We start from the raw sequence: 17275 nt of genomic DNA on the forward strand, positions 1-17275 counted from the left end.
TCTTTTTTTTTTTTGTTTTGTGCGTTTTCAGACAGGTCCTCATTAGATTGTGTGAGGAATGAGTGCAGGGCTTTTGGGACTTTTTCGGGGGAAAGGCGAGGGAGCCATCAGACTCCACCAGATGTACCGAGTTTCAGTGGCCTGTGTGGACACGGGCGGGGTTTGGGGTGGGGTTGGGGTGGCGGTGGTGGTGGAGAGTTGAAAAAGTGCGGTTATCGGAAACGGAAACCTGTGAGTGACAGACCAAAGGAGATGGGGAACAGGGCTGCATACTACAAAGCCTAAGTTCACAGGAGACAGTCAGGCCTTGCGGTTTGCACCGGATTCAGTTCGGAGATGAGAGGTGCTGCTGGATGAAGGGAAAGGGGGGGGGGGGGGTGGGTCGAGGGAACGAGGGAATGGGAGACCGGGAGAACTAGAGAACGGCAGTGCAGGTGGTGTTGACTCGCAGGAATTCTGGAATTTCCTCTGGTCATTCTCATTGCCCATTCCTTCTCTCCTTTCACCTTCTGTGCATCTGTGAACTTTGAACTTCTGCTTCTTTTTGCGAGAGGAACTTTTCGCTTTTGTGTTGTTGAGGCTTTTTGACTTTTCACAGCACTAATAGACACATAAGAATTGGCAAGAAAAAAATCCCTATATTCATTCTGGTGCTGTTTAAAGATCCTCAAAATCCAACGTCACCATCATTGGCTCTCAATTCAGTCTGACATGTTTGATGCTGGAAATATTTAAATGTATTTTTCCCCTGCTGCTAAGAATCAGTTGCTAATCAGCCTGGCCTCTAAAGCTGCTTGCATAAATAAATGGAGGGAGAGAGAGAAAGAGGGAGGGAGAGAGAGAGAGAGAGAGAGAGAGGCCTCACAATAGGATCCATCCATCCTCAGTTCCGCTCCAACCACCGCTGCACCAGACCCACACACACACACACACACACACACACACCCGCCCTGCTGTTTTTTCTCGCTTTAATCAACCAAATTACTCTCCTGATTTCCTTTCCTTCCTGACCACACCGCTCCACAGCACTCCTGCCCTTTCCTCGGGAGTCTCTGGTCACATCCGAGGATAATCCCCACACCTATTTCAAAGGCGAATCAAAGACTGGCGCAAAGTCGCACTCGCATCTGTGTATTTGCACATGGTCACTAAATCACTTTTAATGTCTTTTTATTTTCCCACAGACCGATTTGTTAGACGGTGTTACAAACGGAGTTTCGGCTTTTATTATTTTGTTGCGTCTCCGGTGACTACAATTGTTTAATGTTATTTGCTTATCCTCTTTTAATGTGTACAAAATACTAAATAAACAATCAAGACAGCTGCGCTTGCAGCTTGAGGAGAGGCCGGGCCAGTGCAGTTAAGGTTTCTGACTGGCTTTTTCATGGGCTTTTTTTTGGGGCTAGGATCATTTATTTTCCTCAGGTTGAGCCCATCAATCTCTCCCCACGCCGACCTTTAATGACCCAGAGTTCAGTGCGGCGGAGGAAAACAGGGTGACGTTTCTCTCCATGATCTCATGCCTCGTGTAGTCATGGCTACCGCTTGCCAAAGTGGAGCAGCGAGTGGAGTGACGCTGGTGGACTCTCGACGTCCTGTCCCCTTCCTCTTCCTCGTCCTCGTCTGGACCGTCCAAAAGAGCTTGCTGTGTGTGTGTGCGCGTGTGTGCGTGTGTGTGTGCGTGTGTGTGTGTTTGTCTGTGTTTGTGTTTGTGTGTGTGTGTCTCTGTCTGTGTGTGTGTGTGTGTGTGTTTGTGAGCGTGCGTGTGTGTGTGTGTGTGGGTGTATGTGTATATGTGGAACATCGGTTGTAAAACGCTGGACTCTACACTTGTCTCTTTCCTCGTCCTTGTCCTCATCTGGACCGTTGAAAAGAGCTGTCTGTGTCTGTGTCTGTGTCTGTGTCTGTGTCTGTGTCTGTGTCTGTGTCTGTGTCTGTCTGTGTCTGTGTCTGTGTGTGTGTATGTGTGTGTGTTTTCATGTGGAAAATCGTTTTTAAAAAGCTGGATTGATGTCTGCCTCCTTCCTCGTCCTCATCCTCATCTTGACTATCCAAAATAGCTTTCTGTGTGTGTGTGTGTGTGTGTGTGTGTGTGTGTGTGTCTATATGTGTGTATTTTGTGTGTGTTTTTTTCTAGCTGTATGTTTACTGTATGTGTGCGTGTGTGTGTGTGTGTGTGTGTGTGTGTGTGTGTGTGTGCTTTCATGTGGAGAAACAGTTTTTCAAACCAGCATTGTAAGATCACAGCCACACTCCTGACCGAATGTTAAATTTCTTACACTTGCTTGTTCAGTCTAGATCTGTCTCCGAGCTACGCTCGACTGACTCGGCGAATTGCTACATTCTGCACAGGGACCTCTTGTCCTCTGAGCGATTGTTTTTCAAATTCTTCCCCTGTCTCTCTTGAACAAAATTTAGAGAGATAATTTAGCAATTTAGCAGGAATGTGTTTGTTTCCCTCCGAGAGAAGCAGCGCACAGCGTTTGCATGGCGTCTCGACATTGTCAACATCGGTCTCGCCCCCAACCCCCATCTCTCTCTCTCTCTCTCTCTCTCTCTCTCTCTCTCTCTCTCTCTCTCTCTCTCTCTCTCAATCCCTTCTGTACTCCCTCGTTCAGTTTGCCCTTCCAGGAGACTCTGCTGCTTGCCCAAACGGCGACACAAGCTCTCAATTAGCTGCCGTCGAACATTTCCGAAATTCCTACAATGGGGAGAGAGACGGAGGAGAGGAGAGAATTGATAAAGCCGCTCTTTTGCCGCGGTTCCAACTGGAACCTTCTCCAGACCTCAGCCGCTCATGGGGAGCTGCGGCAGCCGGGGACTTCAGTCGCCTCCGCTACTGTTCCCTCTAGAGGCTGGCCTTGAGTTGCAGCAGTCAACCACTGCATGCTGACAGGCACATGCTGTATGGTTAAGTGTGTGTGTGTGTGTGTGTGTGTGTGTGTGTGTGTGTGTGTGTGTGTGTGTGTGTGTGTGTGTGTGTGTGTGTGTGTGTGTGTGCTCGTGCTCATAATAAGATAAGAGGAATAACTGAGTGTTGGTGTTTGTTTGGTGTGTGTGTGTGTGTGTGTGGTTGTCCTCATGCAGTGGGGATAAGAGGAGGATCTCTGTGTGTGTGTGTGTGTGTGTGTGTGTGTGTGTACTCATGCAGTAGGGATGAAAGGAGTAACTCATGTTCTCTCTTCTCTTCTCAGTTCGACAGAGATTGATGAAATGATCCGCAAGTCCACCAACCTGTTGCTCACGAGGACTCTCAGCAACTGCCTTCAGTATGCCATCAAGAAGAAGAATGTAGGACTAGCGGAGGTGAGACTTTGTTTGTTTGTTTGTTTGTTTGTTTGTTTGCTTGCCTGTTGAATTTAGTTTGGAGTCTTTGTGTTTTATGGAGTGTGGAGTGAGTGAGTGAGTGAGTGGGTGTGATGTGCTTTGGTGTGAGACAGCTACTGAACATGCACAGTACAAGCTAACCATCACAGTGATGCCCACTCCCCATAGCCTACTATAGGCCACAGGGGACACCCTCCCCCTCACCCCTATTCCCAACCCTTTCAACCCCGTCCCTGAAGCATTTTTAGCCGTTTCCTTCCAGCATTCCCAAGCCAGTCTCCCCTCGCCCCTAGAGTTTTCCCAACCACAGTGTCCCTGAGCCGTCCCTCATGACGCCTCTACCTCTCGGGAACCGGTAGCCTCTGGATGCCCCTGCCGCGCTCACGGGGGCTTAACTCCCACTGTCTCCGCCTCAGAAGTGTGTTTAGTCTGACTGACCCTGTTTTTATGGACTTTTGTTTACAACCCTCCGACTCCAGATACGGAGTTCAGCTGGGTGCCACTGGAAAGGGAGGGATGGAGAGAGAGAGAGATAGAGATAGAGAGAGAGAGAGGGAGGGGTAGACAGACAGAGAGAGAGAGAGAGGGGTAGAGGGAGAAAGAAAGAGAGAGAGAGAGCGAGGGGGTAGACAGACACAGAGAGAGGGGTAGAGGTAGAGAGAGAAGAGGGGTAGACAGACAGAGAGAGAGAGTGGTAAAGGGAGGGAGAGAGAGAGGGAGACGTAGCGAGAGACATTGTGCAGACCTGCCAACATGTACGCATTTTGCGTAGCGGGCACGCATTTTGACCTCCTAGTACGCTGGTACGATTCCATGCTCTAAACTACGCATTTCGTTTGATCTCGCATTTCGTCAGTGTCAGTGAAGTTGATTCTGCGCTACAGAGCCACAGCCATAGATATAATTCACAAGGTCTTAGTACAACTAAGTAGTCAATTAATTTCGGTAGAGACCGTGCTATTGCAGATCCCAAAGGGAAAATATGCGCCTATTCCGAAAATAAACAAACACGCTTTTATTTTGCAACTTGTGTTCGCGGTTCTCATCCCTCAGTCACGCCATTCTAAAGTGAAAGTGTGTGCAAGCGCAGGTGCGTCTGACATGTCAGAGAACAGTGGTGTCACAGCTGGTATAGTTAAACTTTGACAATTATATTCAAAAAGAGTGAATTAGTAGGCGTGTTTTCTTCTAATATTGCAAACGTTATCACTACAAGACCGCTAACCTTATGTTGCCGTCTTGAGTTATGTAAAAATAGACGTAGCATAGGCTACAACGAGATTCTGTGATGAAGAATTCATTCATTTTGAACAATTTATGGTGTACGGTGGAGCGAATTCAGACAACTTTAACAGAGAACTTCATCAGTATATCAAAGGCTATGCAAATAAAAGATGAATTGCTCCTTAACTGGCATGTGCCATTCTACTAAAGCAATGATGATTGGCATGCTAAAATCTTTCAAAGAAACGTTCTATTCATCTGGAATATTCCTTCCTACAGGGCACAGTTTAACATGCAATCTGAATGAATACTGTTTTCACAACATTGTTAGTTAAGCAAAATAATCTGCAAGTAACTTAGGCAGCAGGTTAAACATTTCAGATCAACCTTACAAATGCAAGCTTAATGTAGGCTAGTTTATAGGTTCTGATTTGTTCCAATAGCCTATCTTGTCATACTTACTTCAGTAGGATATGCTAATAGGTTTCCATAAGGCCTATGACCTCTTCAAAAGCCTGATAATTCAGGCTCAGATATTGTCTTTGTTTTAAGGCCTGTACCATGTTCAAATGATAAAAAAATACTTTTGTAGATTGCACACACCCACATTATATTTTATGTGAAGAGTAGCCTTTATATGTAATTTGTATGATATTCTTTAATTAATATGCACCCCTCCACCCACCCACCACCACAGACACAGACACATGTACACATGTACACATATACTGTATACACATACAGTGCCACCAAAGTACTGTAGGCTACCAGGCTACCTTGGTTGTAGCCCATACACTTTGTGCTGTATAAGGGGCGAACGGATAACAAGTTGGTATGGAATTTCATTCAAAGTGGTATAGAAAAGGTCTTAAATAGAGTCTTGAATGTAAGTTGGAGGATCCGGGGGTCCGAAATTTGGTTGTCGTCGTCGTCGGGGGGGGGGGGGGGGGGGTTAGTACTCATAAAATTCTTTCAAGGTTGGCAGGTCTGCATTGTGCATAGGGTTTCACGCAGTGCTTGGTTGTCAATTTGGCATGAGAGGGTCACTGTGGGGACAGCGCTTTTCTTCCCAATTTCCCACAGCTGCTGTACAGTAGAGAGGTTTTTTTGGGCTTTTTTGCCCTTATTTGGATAGGACTGCAGGGTTTCCCGCAACGCTTTCCTGCTAAGGCGGCCGCCTTAACAACACAGGGCTGCCGCCTTAACTAGCGTCTTCAATAAATAAATAAATAAATAAATAAATATATTATGTATAGTGATATTCGCCGTATTACTCTGACATGTTTTCTCCCTGTCATTCCAAACCGTAGCCGCTAGTCTCCCTTCTCTGTAGAACGCATAAAAAAAGAAACATTTTCAAATCGAGGTGGCACAGGCGACGCGCTCATTCAGCATGAGTATTTGATATCAGGTGCCAATGCCACGCATATCTCAGAGTGACTGCGAACACAAATAGCCTAAACCTAGCTAGATTTGACGACTCTCACAGGAATGGTTCTCCGTTGAATCTACCAAATGTATGGGATGAGCGGCATAACACTTTTGAGCGCTGTATCTTTTTTTTTTTTTTTTATCACTCGTCTATGAATGCATAGCCCACTGCATCTTGTAATTTGTTGTGACAAACACTTGTGCCATCTAGCCTACAGCTAACAACAACTTGTGACGGCTATTCATTTACGTGTTGTAAAATACTGAAATTGTCTGAGGTTTACATAGGCTAGGTTAAACTTCAAACTGTAGCCTCTTGTCTCCCATGCCAGTTTCATTCATCCCGACCGGGCGGGACGGGAACACACGTTTCGGTGTGGCTGAAATAACTCCTGAATGTTTTTGTTCAGAGCTGAACATGCAACTGTAGGCTATTTGACAGGTGACAGATTTGGTTGTTAGTGACAAAATATTAGCGTTCAATGCGGTACATTCTCGCTAATTATGTTTTAAAAAGCATTAAAAACGTTCTGGCTCTCTTAGGCTATAATGAGCAACAGGCACGCACAATATACAGCTTCAATCAAAGAATTGCAGCTTTAGGCTACTAAATCACAATTCACTAACTTTACCATACAGTCGCAATGTTACATTTTCATACAGTTTCATCTTTATTTCATGGTATATTCTAAAATATCCACCATTACAAATATTCTTGGTTTTAATAGAATATTATTATATTGACTGGCTTTAAAATATATCCTATGGTGCTATGCTGAGCAGTGCAAAGGTTTTGAAAGATACAAAAGGCCCTGTATTGGAGTTGTAAACTTACACTTTTAAGGTATAATATTGTCTAAATTGTGTTAATGATGTTTAATTGGTTGCTGATACAATTAAATCTGATACAATGAATGTGAAATCCAGGTATATTGCTGTCATTAGTGTCAAAATTCAACATTTTCAATATTAATGAAATGCTGACAGCCTACTAAATTTTTACTTCAGCTGACCTCCTTGTCTTCAAGTAAATCAGAAAAGAAGTTATTTAGACAAGTGTGTGCTAGACTGCTCCTGTAGCCAACAATCCCCTCTCTACCCTTTGGGAATTGAACTGTTATATGATCCTTGGTGATGTAAATTATGAAAGCCCCTTTCTTTGGTTGGTCTTGATGCGGCCTTGACTCCTTTAAGACTCAGACTTGCTTCCTAAAAGACTCGGTTGTTGTCACTCGGTCTCGGCTGCAGTTAAAACAACGGTCTGGTGGATAGGCTAGTTTGTGATTGGTTCCAGGAAACGTGGACAGGAAGCAGGAGAGATAAATGTGCAGGTTTCCAGCCTGAGCTGCAGGGTAAAATCAAAATCGCCGGCAGATCGGACTGGTTCAGGTGAAGAATGTAAAGGAACGTCTCTCCTTTGTTTCCATGACCTCAGCTGGTGCAGGTCATCATCAACACTACGCACCTGGAGCAGTCGTGCCACTACCTGGAGGAGTTCATCTCCAACATCACCAACGTTCTCCCCGACAACATGAACGCCACCAAACTCTACGGCACCTCCACCTTCAAGGTGAGTGGAGCGCTGCGCCCTGTCTGACCCACACCTGCTGTACCTCAAGGGTCTCCACCTCTGGCCCAATATCTATTGATTATCCCTGTCCTCCTCAAAATTACCTCTCTCTCTCTCTCTCTCTCTCTCTATCTCTTTTTTTTCTGTCTCTGTTTCGGTCTGTCTGTGTCTCTCTTTTTCTCTCTCTCTCTCTCTCTCTCTCTGTCTCTGCTGTATAGGATGCGCGCCATGCGGCGGAAGAAGAGATCTACACTAAACTCAATAACAAGATCGACCAGTTCCTGCAGCTGGCCGATTACGATTGGATGGCGACGCAGGCGGGGGGGGAGGCCAGCGACTACCTGAGTGACCTCATCGCCTTCCTCTGCAGCACCTTTGCCGTCTTCACCCACCTGCCAGTGAGTTCCGCGTTCTTCACCTTTCGCACACCTTTCATCCTTTCGCACATTCTTCACCCTCTTTACGCACCCCTCATCTCGGCCACCCAGAAGACACTACCAGGCTAAAATAGCTTAGCCTGACTCTCGCCAGACCCTTGTAGTTCCGCCATGCTCCACCAGAGGCGTTTCGCTGAGCTCCACACAAGGGTCTGGACGCGAGGGCAATCCAAACCCCTGTGCCAGTGCTCAAAAAATGAGCAGCCAATCAGGAGCGCCGAAGCGAGTGTTTGATTCAAATAACAATGGCGGCACGCAGCGAGGAGTCTTGTGCTGGCATTGATTCTGCTATTTCAACCGTTTTGTCGAATCTATCGAGTATTCATTCTTTCAGAGAATAGTTTTGAAGACATTTATTGGTGGCAAGGATGTTTTTACTCTTCTTCCGACCGGGTTTGGCAAGAACTTGAAGAAGCCTAGCATGTCATTCAAGATAACAGGCAAGTGGTTTATCAAATCACATGCGAGGATGTTTTACAAAGACCCGCCTTCAGAAATACATCTCCTATCGAGAAGTCCCAGATCCTTGTGTGAAGCAGACAGCGAACTACAGGATCTGGCGAAAGTCAGGTTAAAAATAGCTGGAGTCACACTCCGATCTTTCTTTCTTATTTCTTTCTTTTACTCTCTTTCTCTTTCTTTCTTTCTTTCATTCTTTTGGTCTGTCTTCCTGTCTCTCTCTCTCTCTGGTCTTCTGTCTCTCTGTCCCTTCACCCGCGTGGCCCCTCCCTCCCTCCCTAATATCTCCGTCGTCCTGATTCCCATGTGGTTGTTCGACACGGGAACGTTAAAGCCCGCGGGGTTAAGTCATTAGCCGCTAGCTAGGCCCGCCGGTGCCGTTCCCAGGGGGCTCGGCCTCATCGACTCCATTGCTTTAAAGGGGATTAGCCGCGCTGCGCACTTGAACTCCGGGGGGAAGCTAAGTGGGATTGGGCCCCGCTCAAGAGGCTTTGCGCACCACGCCAGGGCCCCCTCTCTCCCCGCGCTATGGAGCTAACGAGCCGGGCGCTCGGCGGGCCCCGAAGGGTCGCTGGAGATCGCGCCCCGGCTCAGCCGGTCTTGCCCGAGGACTGACCTCTGTGGCCACCGCTAGAGGATTTGTTACATGTTTTCTTTTCTTTTTTTTTTGGTAAGGCCATGGGGGGTTGGGGTGGAGGGGGGGGGGGGTTGTTTGGTGGGGTGGGCTGGACGGGGGGCAGAACAAAGGTGTCCCTGAGGTCAGCCAGCGAACCGAGGCCCTGCTGGAGGGCTCTAAAGCCGAGGCGGTGAAAGCTGCTTCCAGGGTCAGACTCTAATCTCCACCCTTGATCTGGAGTGACCCCTGGGTCTCCAGCGTCCCTCGCCACACCACACCGCACCGCACCGCAACACACACACATGCACACACAGATACACACACACACATACACACACACACCCTCCCAAACACACTCGCTGCACAGGAAGAAACTCAGGAAACAACAGCACTTGCATTGTTGAGCTGACGCCAATACACACACACTCGCACACAGACACGAAGTCGTACATACACACACACACACGCATACACATAAATACATACACACACACACGCACATTCTCGTGATTTTCTCAGCGCGCTCACGTGCCAAGTTGTCGCAAACACACGGCTTGACCACAGTCCCACTTCCTAGAAGTCCTCCTGGCAAATGTTGCCTCTCATTTGACCGAGTGCGTTGATAAGGTTGTGTCCCCTCCACTCGCCACTGCTTTTGGTGTGTGTGTGTGTGTGTGTGTACATGTGTACATGCTTGGGAAAGTGTTTGTGCTTTCTTGGCTCCCCCATATTCTTTAGAGTCAAAAGTTCGCCGTGTTGAGAATGATCCCCGTAGCCACAATTGCACAATCTATGAGCGCTTGTCCCACTCAACCCCGGGACTCTGAGTTCTGGGCTTCCTGACCGCAGATCGATCAGGGGGAATCCATTTTGCAGCGCAGTCCGTAAAAATGACACAAGCTCGCTCGCGCGCACGACCACAGCTCACTGCACGTTCCAGGCCCCATACTCTGGAACTCCACAGACCCAGCATAGCATGGCCCCTCAGGGCTTAACTGATGTTTTCAACCCCCCCCCCTCCTCACCTTCTGTCTCCTTTAGGGGAAGGCCATTGAGCACGGCACCCTTCCGGTGAGTATGGTAACGGTGTGGTTTAACCCCCCTCCCATCAACCAACCAACCAACCAACCAACCAACCAAACAACCAACCAAACAACCACTGACCGTAACACTGCACTAAAGCTCCCTGCCTGGTCCTCAGTCTCTTACAGATTGAAGTGTTGATTGAGAACGCGTTGATGGAACTGTGTGTGTGTTGGTCCTCCCTTTGCCGTGGTTTTAATGACATTGGTGGCATGCTTGTGAACTGATAGACATCAGCAGAGGACAGCGGACTTCTTTATGGCATGCAAACGCTTGCGCAGGCTTTTTTTTGTTTTGTGATTTACGATTTTGTGATATATACTGTATTTGTGCTCTCCCACTCCCTACCTCGTGAGCCTTCCCCCCCCCCCCTCCTCTTGTAGACAGCAACTTGGACGCAACAACAGCAACTTAAACCTCACATGGCAATGAACCCTAAAGCGCTTTAGCATTCCTAGTGTCCCGTGCACTAAACGCAACTCAAGCATATGCGTTTGGAAACGAAGGGACACATACGAAGCAGAGAGAGAGAGGGAGAGAGAGAAAGAGACCGAGAGCGAAAGAAAAGAAAGAAAAAGAGAGAAGAGAGAGAGAGAGAGAGAGAGAGAGAGAGAGAGAGGGAGATGAAGAATTTCGCTGGGAAAACAAGCTCAAGAATGTCCTTCTTAGATCCGGCGCTTTTTCGAATGAGCTGCTTTGGTCGGCCAGGGCCACGTGCGGAGCGTGGGGGGTGTTGGGGGGGGGGGGGGGGTGCTGAAAGGGCAGCGTGCACGATCCGGCCGACTGCCCTCTGGCTCACGCTCCTAACTGACCACTGCGCACTGCCCACGGGCCAGGGAGCCAAGGCTCGCAGGAGCCCCCCCAGCAGCTAGGTCTCTGGACATAAGCACTGACATGAATGCGGCTTGCACCACACTTTCAGCGTTCGATTCCATTCCATTCCATGGTTTCCAACCGCAACCCTGCACACAACGTTCACTGCCGCCTCGTAGATTACGGTCAGGTTCTATTTCTGTCGGTGCCGCTCGATGAAAAAACCCAATTGATTCTGGCTCCAGGTGATGGGGCACGCGTGGACTACGCTTCGGCCGCGTCCGGCCCGCGCGTCGGGGGGGCGGGCGGCGCGCAGCCGTGTTGTTGGCCTAGTTCGGGGGGGCCCGCTGCCCAGTTTCTTACAAGGTGTGGAAAGTAGTCAGTGGTTATGAAAGGATCACTAAGCCCATTGCACAAAAGAGCGCAGGCTTAGACTGTGCTGTCGTTATCCCGAGGGGACCTGACCCAGGGTCATTTGCACACTGTGGTAGGTATTGTGTGTGTGTGTATGTGTGTGTATGTGAGATCAGTTACTACCAGTAGGTCTTTTGTGAGGTGTTCAAGTCAAGTTATATTTTAATCTCGAATACGGTCACAGACTTACTAATGATGTTTTTTTTGTTGTGATTATACTCATAACACACTGTTCCAGGAGGCATGAGAGAGATTTGCTAAGATAAAATGGGAATATCTGCTTTTGTGTGTAAAAGTCTGTCAGTTCTGAAGTTCTGAGAAGTTGGTGGTAGTGGAGCGATTTTCTGTCGCTCAATCAACGACTGCTGTGGATCTAAGCTGGTCTAGAATCCATCCTTTACTGTAGGTCCCGCACCATTGTTCTTGATACCCCAATGCAAAGATGCTGACATATGCTGCACCGAACTGGACTGGGCCGCGTTTCTCAGATTTGTTAAGAAGCTCTTACAGTGTAAGTGCTAAGAACTTCTTGGGAGCGCTCTAAGAACGTTCTAAGAACGCTCCTAAGAAGTTCTTAGCACTTAAAAGCTTCTTAACGAATCTGGGAAATGCGGCCCTGAACTGCACTGCCCCACTCTGTGGAAATGAGGCCTCCGTGTCTGTTGAATGGGTTAGCGGTCACTTCAGGACTTTCTCTCTGTTGTCCGTTGAGCGTATCGCGTGTAGATATACGACTCGAGCGGTCCTGAGATGTTTCTAGCAGTTGGTTTTGGGAAATCTGTTTTTGCTTGTTCTCACTGTGAGTGTGTCCTTTTCACCCGTCTCTTCTCTCCCCGCTCTCCCTGCGTGAGTTTGTCCGTTGGAGTGTGAGGAAGGTAAAGCCATGTTTGTGTCTCTGCACATGTGGTCCGTGTTCTCAAACAGTTTGTGACCAGAGGCTAACATGCTGATACTTAATGTCCAAGACTCCCTTTCCCCTCTTCTCTCTTGCTCTCTCTCTCTCTGTGTGTGTGTGTGTGTGTGTGTGTGCGCCTACGTTCTCACATGTGCGTGCGGTTCGATCCTAAACGACTCTCAAATGTTCCTGCTGTCCTCAGCAGAGCATGGAAGTGTTGTGTAATGCTCGACATACTGGCTTTTGTCTCGTGTGTGTGTGTGTGTATGAGTGAGTGAGTGAGTAAGTGTGTGTGTATCTAAACACCTCTGGCCAGCAGGTTTGGGACTCACACATTATTTATTTAAACTCTGTCCGAACATCTCTTCAAAGTGGAGCACAGTAAGCCGAGACCTGGGAGGAGAGAGTGGTACAGTGTCTTTTTTGCCTTCTGTGTGTGTGTGTGTGTGAGAGAGAGAGAGAGAGAGAGAGAGTGTGAGTAAGTGTGTGTGTGTGTGCTGGCTGTTTTGAAGAGGGGGAGAGCTCGGGGAGTTTGACCGTGGCGTAGCAGGCATCCGAGGCTGGAGTGTGATTGCGCCTGACAGCCGTCCGGTCGTCCCCCCGTGCCTCCCCGCTCTGCGTCTGATTATGGGCTGTCGTGCCTCCCCGCTCGTTGCTATGGTAAACACGGGGGGCCAGCGCCGAGGTTTTTGTGTTGGCCTAAAACACGAGTGGCACCCGGACACCCGAAAGCCCCTGGAGATGGTTTGGGGTGTGTGTGTGGGGGGGGGGAACTCCGCGGGTGCTGAGTGTGTCTGGCGCGTTCGCCGTGTCCGACACGGTTTGCGTCGAGCTGCCGGCCGTGTCGGTTAGCGAGGCTCCTTAGCGAGATGGCTGCGTTTCGCATGCACTCTGGCCAGAAGGCGCTCACCACAACGTTTATGAATCTCTTCCATATTCCATTTTTTTCCCCCCTTTCTCTCACTGTGCGTCTCTCCGTCCCCCTCTTTTTTCTCTCTCTCTCCCTCCCTCCCTCTCTTCCCCTCGGCCTTGTATAATTGATATAATCTCCGCATCTCCTGTCTGTCTGAAAAACCCCGTCGCTCTGTTTTGTCACTTCGCTAGGGCCTCCTTCCGTTTCTCCTCTCGCTCACCCGCTTTCTCACCCTCTCCTCGACGAGGCTTGTTTTCTCGCCCGCCCGCCTGCCCTCTCTGGTTCGATCAGGGCCTAATGGCTGTTTATTTACTCAGCCGTTGGGAGCGGAGTGCTTTTTAATGAGCACTTTGATGAGCGCCTCCTTAATTAAGGGGTCGAAAGAGTGAGAGGGAGAGTGAGAGAGAGAGAGAGAGAGAGAGAGAGAGAGAGAGGGGGAGAACTGTAGGCAGGAGGAGTCGAGGTGGTGCCGTGGTGGTGCCGCCTGTTCCCCTCCATCCATCCCTCTCTCTTTCTTTCTGTCTGTCTTTCTTTCTTTCTCTCTGTATTTCTCTCCCCCCCCTTTCACCCTTTGCTGAGCCCCAAGGCTAATTGTTAACATGCTTCTACCCTGAACTGTAAAACAAATGTGCTACTGTGAGCCGAGCGTGTGCTTAAAACAGACCTCCATCTCCACCCCTCCGTCCCTCCGTCTCTCCATCCCTCCATCCCTCCATCTCTCCATCTCTCCATCTTTCCATCTCTGTACCTCCACCCTTCCCCTGGCTCCCTGGCCGCTGCTTCTGTGGTCAGGCGTTTACTGGTTTGGGGGGAACTGCACTGGCCTGCAGGATCTCTGGTTAACATTCAGAGCATACCTGCATCACACAACTGGCCATGCCAGAGATTTCTCATAGCATTGTCATTCAAACAATCTCCTAGTGTACTGGGATTGGAGTATCATTTTTTTAAAAAAAATCTTTTTCTTTCTTTATTTTTTTTTTCAATTTTTTTTTATTTCTTTACAATCTCAAGGACTGTAGAATAGGGAGTGTAAAAAGTGTAGGGAGAGTGGATGTAACTGATTGTGCATTGTTGTCATTGGGTGTTGTGGGCATCAAGTACAGTATGTAAGGCTCTTTCATACACATTTTCACTAGCCAGCCTGATCTTGGGTGTAGTATTATTGTGAAGGTGCTTGTTAGAGTATAGGGAGAACAGGGCTAGTTAGGGGATTTTGTTTTACTGACTGAAAGGCATGTTAGGACCTGTGCTTAAACCATGCTAATCTAACTTAATCTTAACCTATGTTAATCTCGGGTTTAACCAATGAAGAATTTACTGTGGTTTTAACTGACGTATGTTATCTTTGGTGGCTTTGTAAAATGCGAATAAAAAAAAGAGTGGTATGATTTATAAATGATGTCAACACTTTGTTTAATTGAGAATAGTTCAAAGACAACATATCAACTGCGGAAGGAAAGAAATTTCATGGAACATTTAAGCACATTTTGAATTTGTTGCTAGCAACTAGTCTCAAAAAAGTTGGGACGGGGGCAACAAAAGGCTGGAAAAGTTGTGTAATGATAAAGAGCAAAAGGAGGAACCTTTCACAACGAATTAAGTGAACTGGAACCATGAATGGGGATTTAGAAAAGAGCATCTCAGAGACACTGAGTCATTCAAGAGTAAAGATGTAGAGATATTCACCACTCTGTGTATACTAGTATGAGCAAATGATGAAACAACATTAGAATATGTTTTATAAGAAATTATAGCATTTAATGATGCATCATTAAATTGCAAAATATTTGAGAATCTCATCATCTACAGTACGAAATATCAGGAAAATATTCAGAGGATCCAGAGACAACATTTAAAACAAAGGATAGGGCTGAAAACATACAGGATGGCTGTGGTATTTTGGACTCCAGATGGCACTGCATTAAACCATACATCTGTGAAGAAAATCATTGCATGGGCTCAGTAGAACTTCTGATTGCCATGGTCTTAAGAGCACAGTTTAATGCTCCATTCACAAATGCTAGTGTAAACTCTACCATGCAAAGAAGAAATTGTATTTAGACATGGTACAGAAATGCAACCCATCTTATGTGAGCCTGAGCTGAAATTATTCAAAATGATGTTTGGACATCATGGACTCTTCTGGGCTAAAGAGGAGAGGGACTTTTCAACTATCTGATGTATCCAATTTGTTATAGTGACCAGTTCAAAACCCAGCACGGTGTGGAGGTGCATTGCTGCCTATGGCATGGACAATTTGCTAGGGATGCACCGATCCGATATTTGGATCGGATATCGGCCCCGATATGAACAAAATAGCTGGATCGGGGATCGGAAAAAATGAGCCGATCCATGGGCCGATCCAAATTTAATATAGTCTCAAAAAAAGGCTGAGCCATGACGCGCAACCAGCATTTAGCGCTGCTGTAGCAGCAGCTCACTGCTGCGGGTTAGAGTGTGCCTCACCTCACTGTGTGCTCTGACAGTCTAAATTCATGGATGGGATAAATACAGATACCAAATTTATGTCATAGGATCAAAAGAATATCTATACTAACCACCATTTGTCATAGATTAATTACGATCTTCATGCGTTTTGTTGCATTTAGGCAACACGTTTAATGTGTAGCCTACAGTCAACACAAAATAGGCTACTCAAACTAAACACATTGTCATTTTCATCTCATCTGTATAAACTTTTCTTGGTATAAAGACATGCAAATGTTCAAATTGGCTTTTAAAAACTTATCATTTATTAGATAAAACGTACAACTTCTTCCGTTTACCACCATTCAAACTCCGTGTGAACTAATTAGTTTATCGTGGGGAAAATGCGGGACCGTACCACTATGAGTAAATAGAGGGGTTTGTTTCGCGGTTGACACCATTTTGGCAGGGGTGTTTCAATGAATGTCACTAATATGGGATTTTTATCTGCAAAATTGTTTTTTGTTAGATTTATTATTTAGTTATAACTGTGAACTTGAATTTGAATGCTGTTCCAAGTTGCTGCTGGTGTACAACTGTTTATTTTTAATAGCCTACTAGTAATATAATCAGTAATGATGATGATAATAATAATAATAATAATAATAATGATAATGATAATAATAATACATTACCTTTATATCTAAGTGTTATTTTGTTATATTTTTTTTAGGAAAGTAATGTTTAGTTAGGGAAAGAATGAAGAATGAAGTCAAGCCTGATGCCTTTAGTCTTTTCCTCATGGTGAGGTATACAGTTTATTAATTAACAATGGTATCGGATCGGTATCGGATATCGACCGATACGCAGAGCCCAGGCATCGGTATCGGTATCGGGACTGAAAAAGTCGGATCGGTGCATCCCTACAATTTGCACATCTGGCAAGGCACAATCAATTCTGAATGATGTACGCATGTTTTGAGCAACATAGGCTGTCATCCGGACTATGTCTTTACAGGGAAGACCTTGAATATTTCAGGAAAACAATGCCAAAGTGAATTCTGCTCATATTTAAAACAGTGATTCTCCATGGCCTGTCTGCAGTCCAGACCTGTCTAATTGGGAGCATCATGGAATGAATAGCATCATTAAGAAGTCCCCAGACTGTTGAGCAGCTGAAATCCTAGATCATGCAAAAATGGTACTGCTCTCGTCATTTCCTAGGAGGAGACCAGTGCCATTGGTCTCCTCATTTCCTAAGCGTTTACAGAATATGAAGAGGTGAAGCAGCACAGTGGTAAAAGGCCCCTGTCCCATTTTTTTCTGAGACGTGTTGCTGCCATTCAATTCAAAGTGAACATATCTTTTCCCAAAAAAACAATGACTTTTCTCTCCTTCAACAGTTGATAGGTTGTCTTTGAGCTATTCTCAATTAAATATAGGGTTGACCATGATTTGTGTGTTTTTAATTAACATTTTACAAAGCCTCCTAACCTTTTTCGGGAATTCAGATTGTATAACTATATCTGTAATGATTCTGAAAGGCCCAGGTTATATGCTGGTCAGGTTAAATGCAGGGCACGGTCAGTAACCGCACCATGCCGTCGGGATTTCCAATGATCAATAATAATAAACCCCATTTGGTGAAGGCCTCCTCCAGCAC

General features: G+C 46.6%; 1 protein-coding gene across 2 annotated transcripts in view; it reads left to right on the forward strand.

Annotated features, from left to right (window-relative positions):
* exoc6b (exocyst complex component 6B) overlaps window positions 1-17275 on the forward strand; it is a 98398-nt gene that overhangs the window by 44112 nt on the left and 37011 nt on the right. The window contains exons 16-19 of one of the 2 annotated variants that reach the window (XM_062516410.1): window positions 3195-3306; window positions 7418-7552; window positions 7771-7950; window positions 10106-10135. In XM_062516410.1, the coding sequence (XP_062372394.1) occupies window positions 3195-3306; window positions 7418-7552; window positions 7771-7950; window positions 10106-10135 (457 nt within the window). The remainder of the gene's footprint in view (window positions 1-3194; window positions 3307-7417; window positions 7553-7770; window positions 7951-10105; window positions 10136-17275) is intronic. The other variant, XM_062516411.1, reaches the window with a different exon arrangement.

The sequence above is a fragment of the Sardina pilchardus genome, chromosome 16, assembly GCF_963854185.1.
Source record: "Sardina pilchardus chromosome 16, fSarPil1.1, whole genome shotgun sequence".
Taxonomy (NCBI): domain Eukaryota; kingdom Metazoa; phylum Chordata; class Actinopteri; order Clupeiformes; family Clupeidae; genus Sardina; species Sardina pilchardus.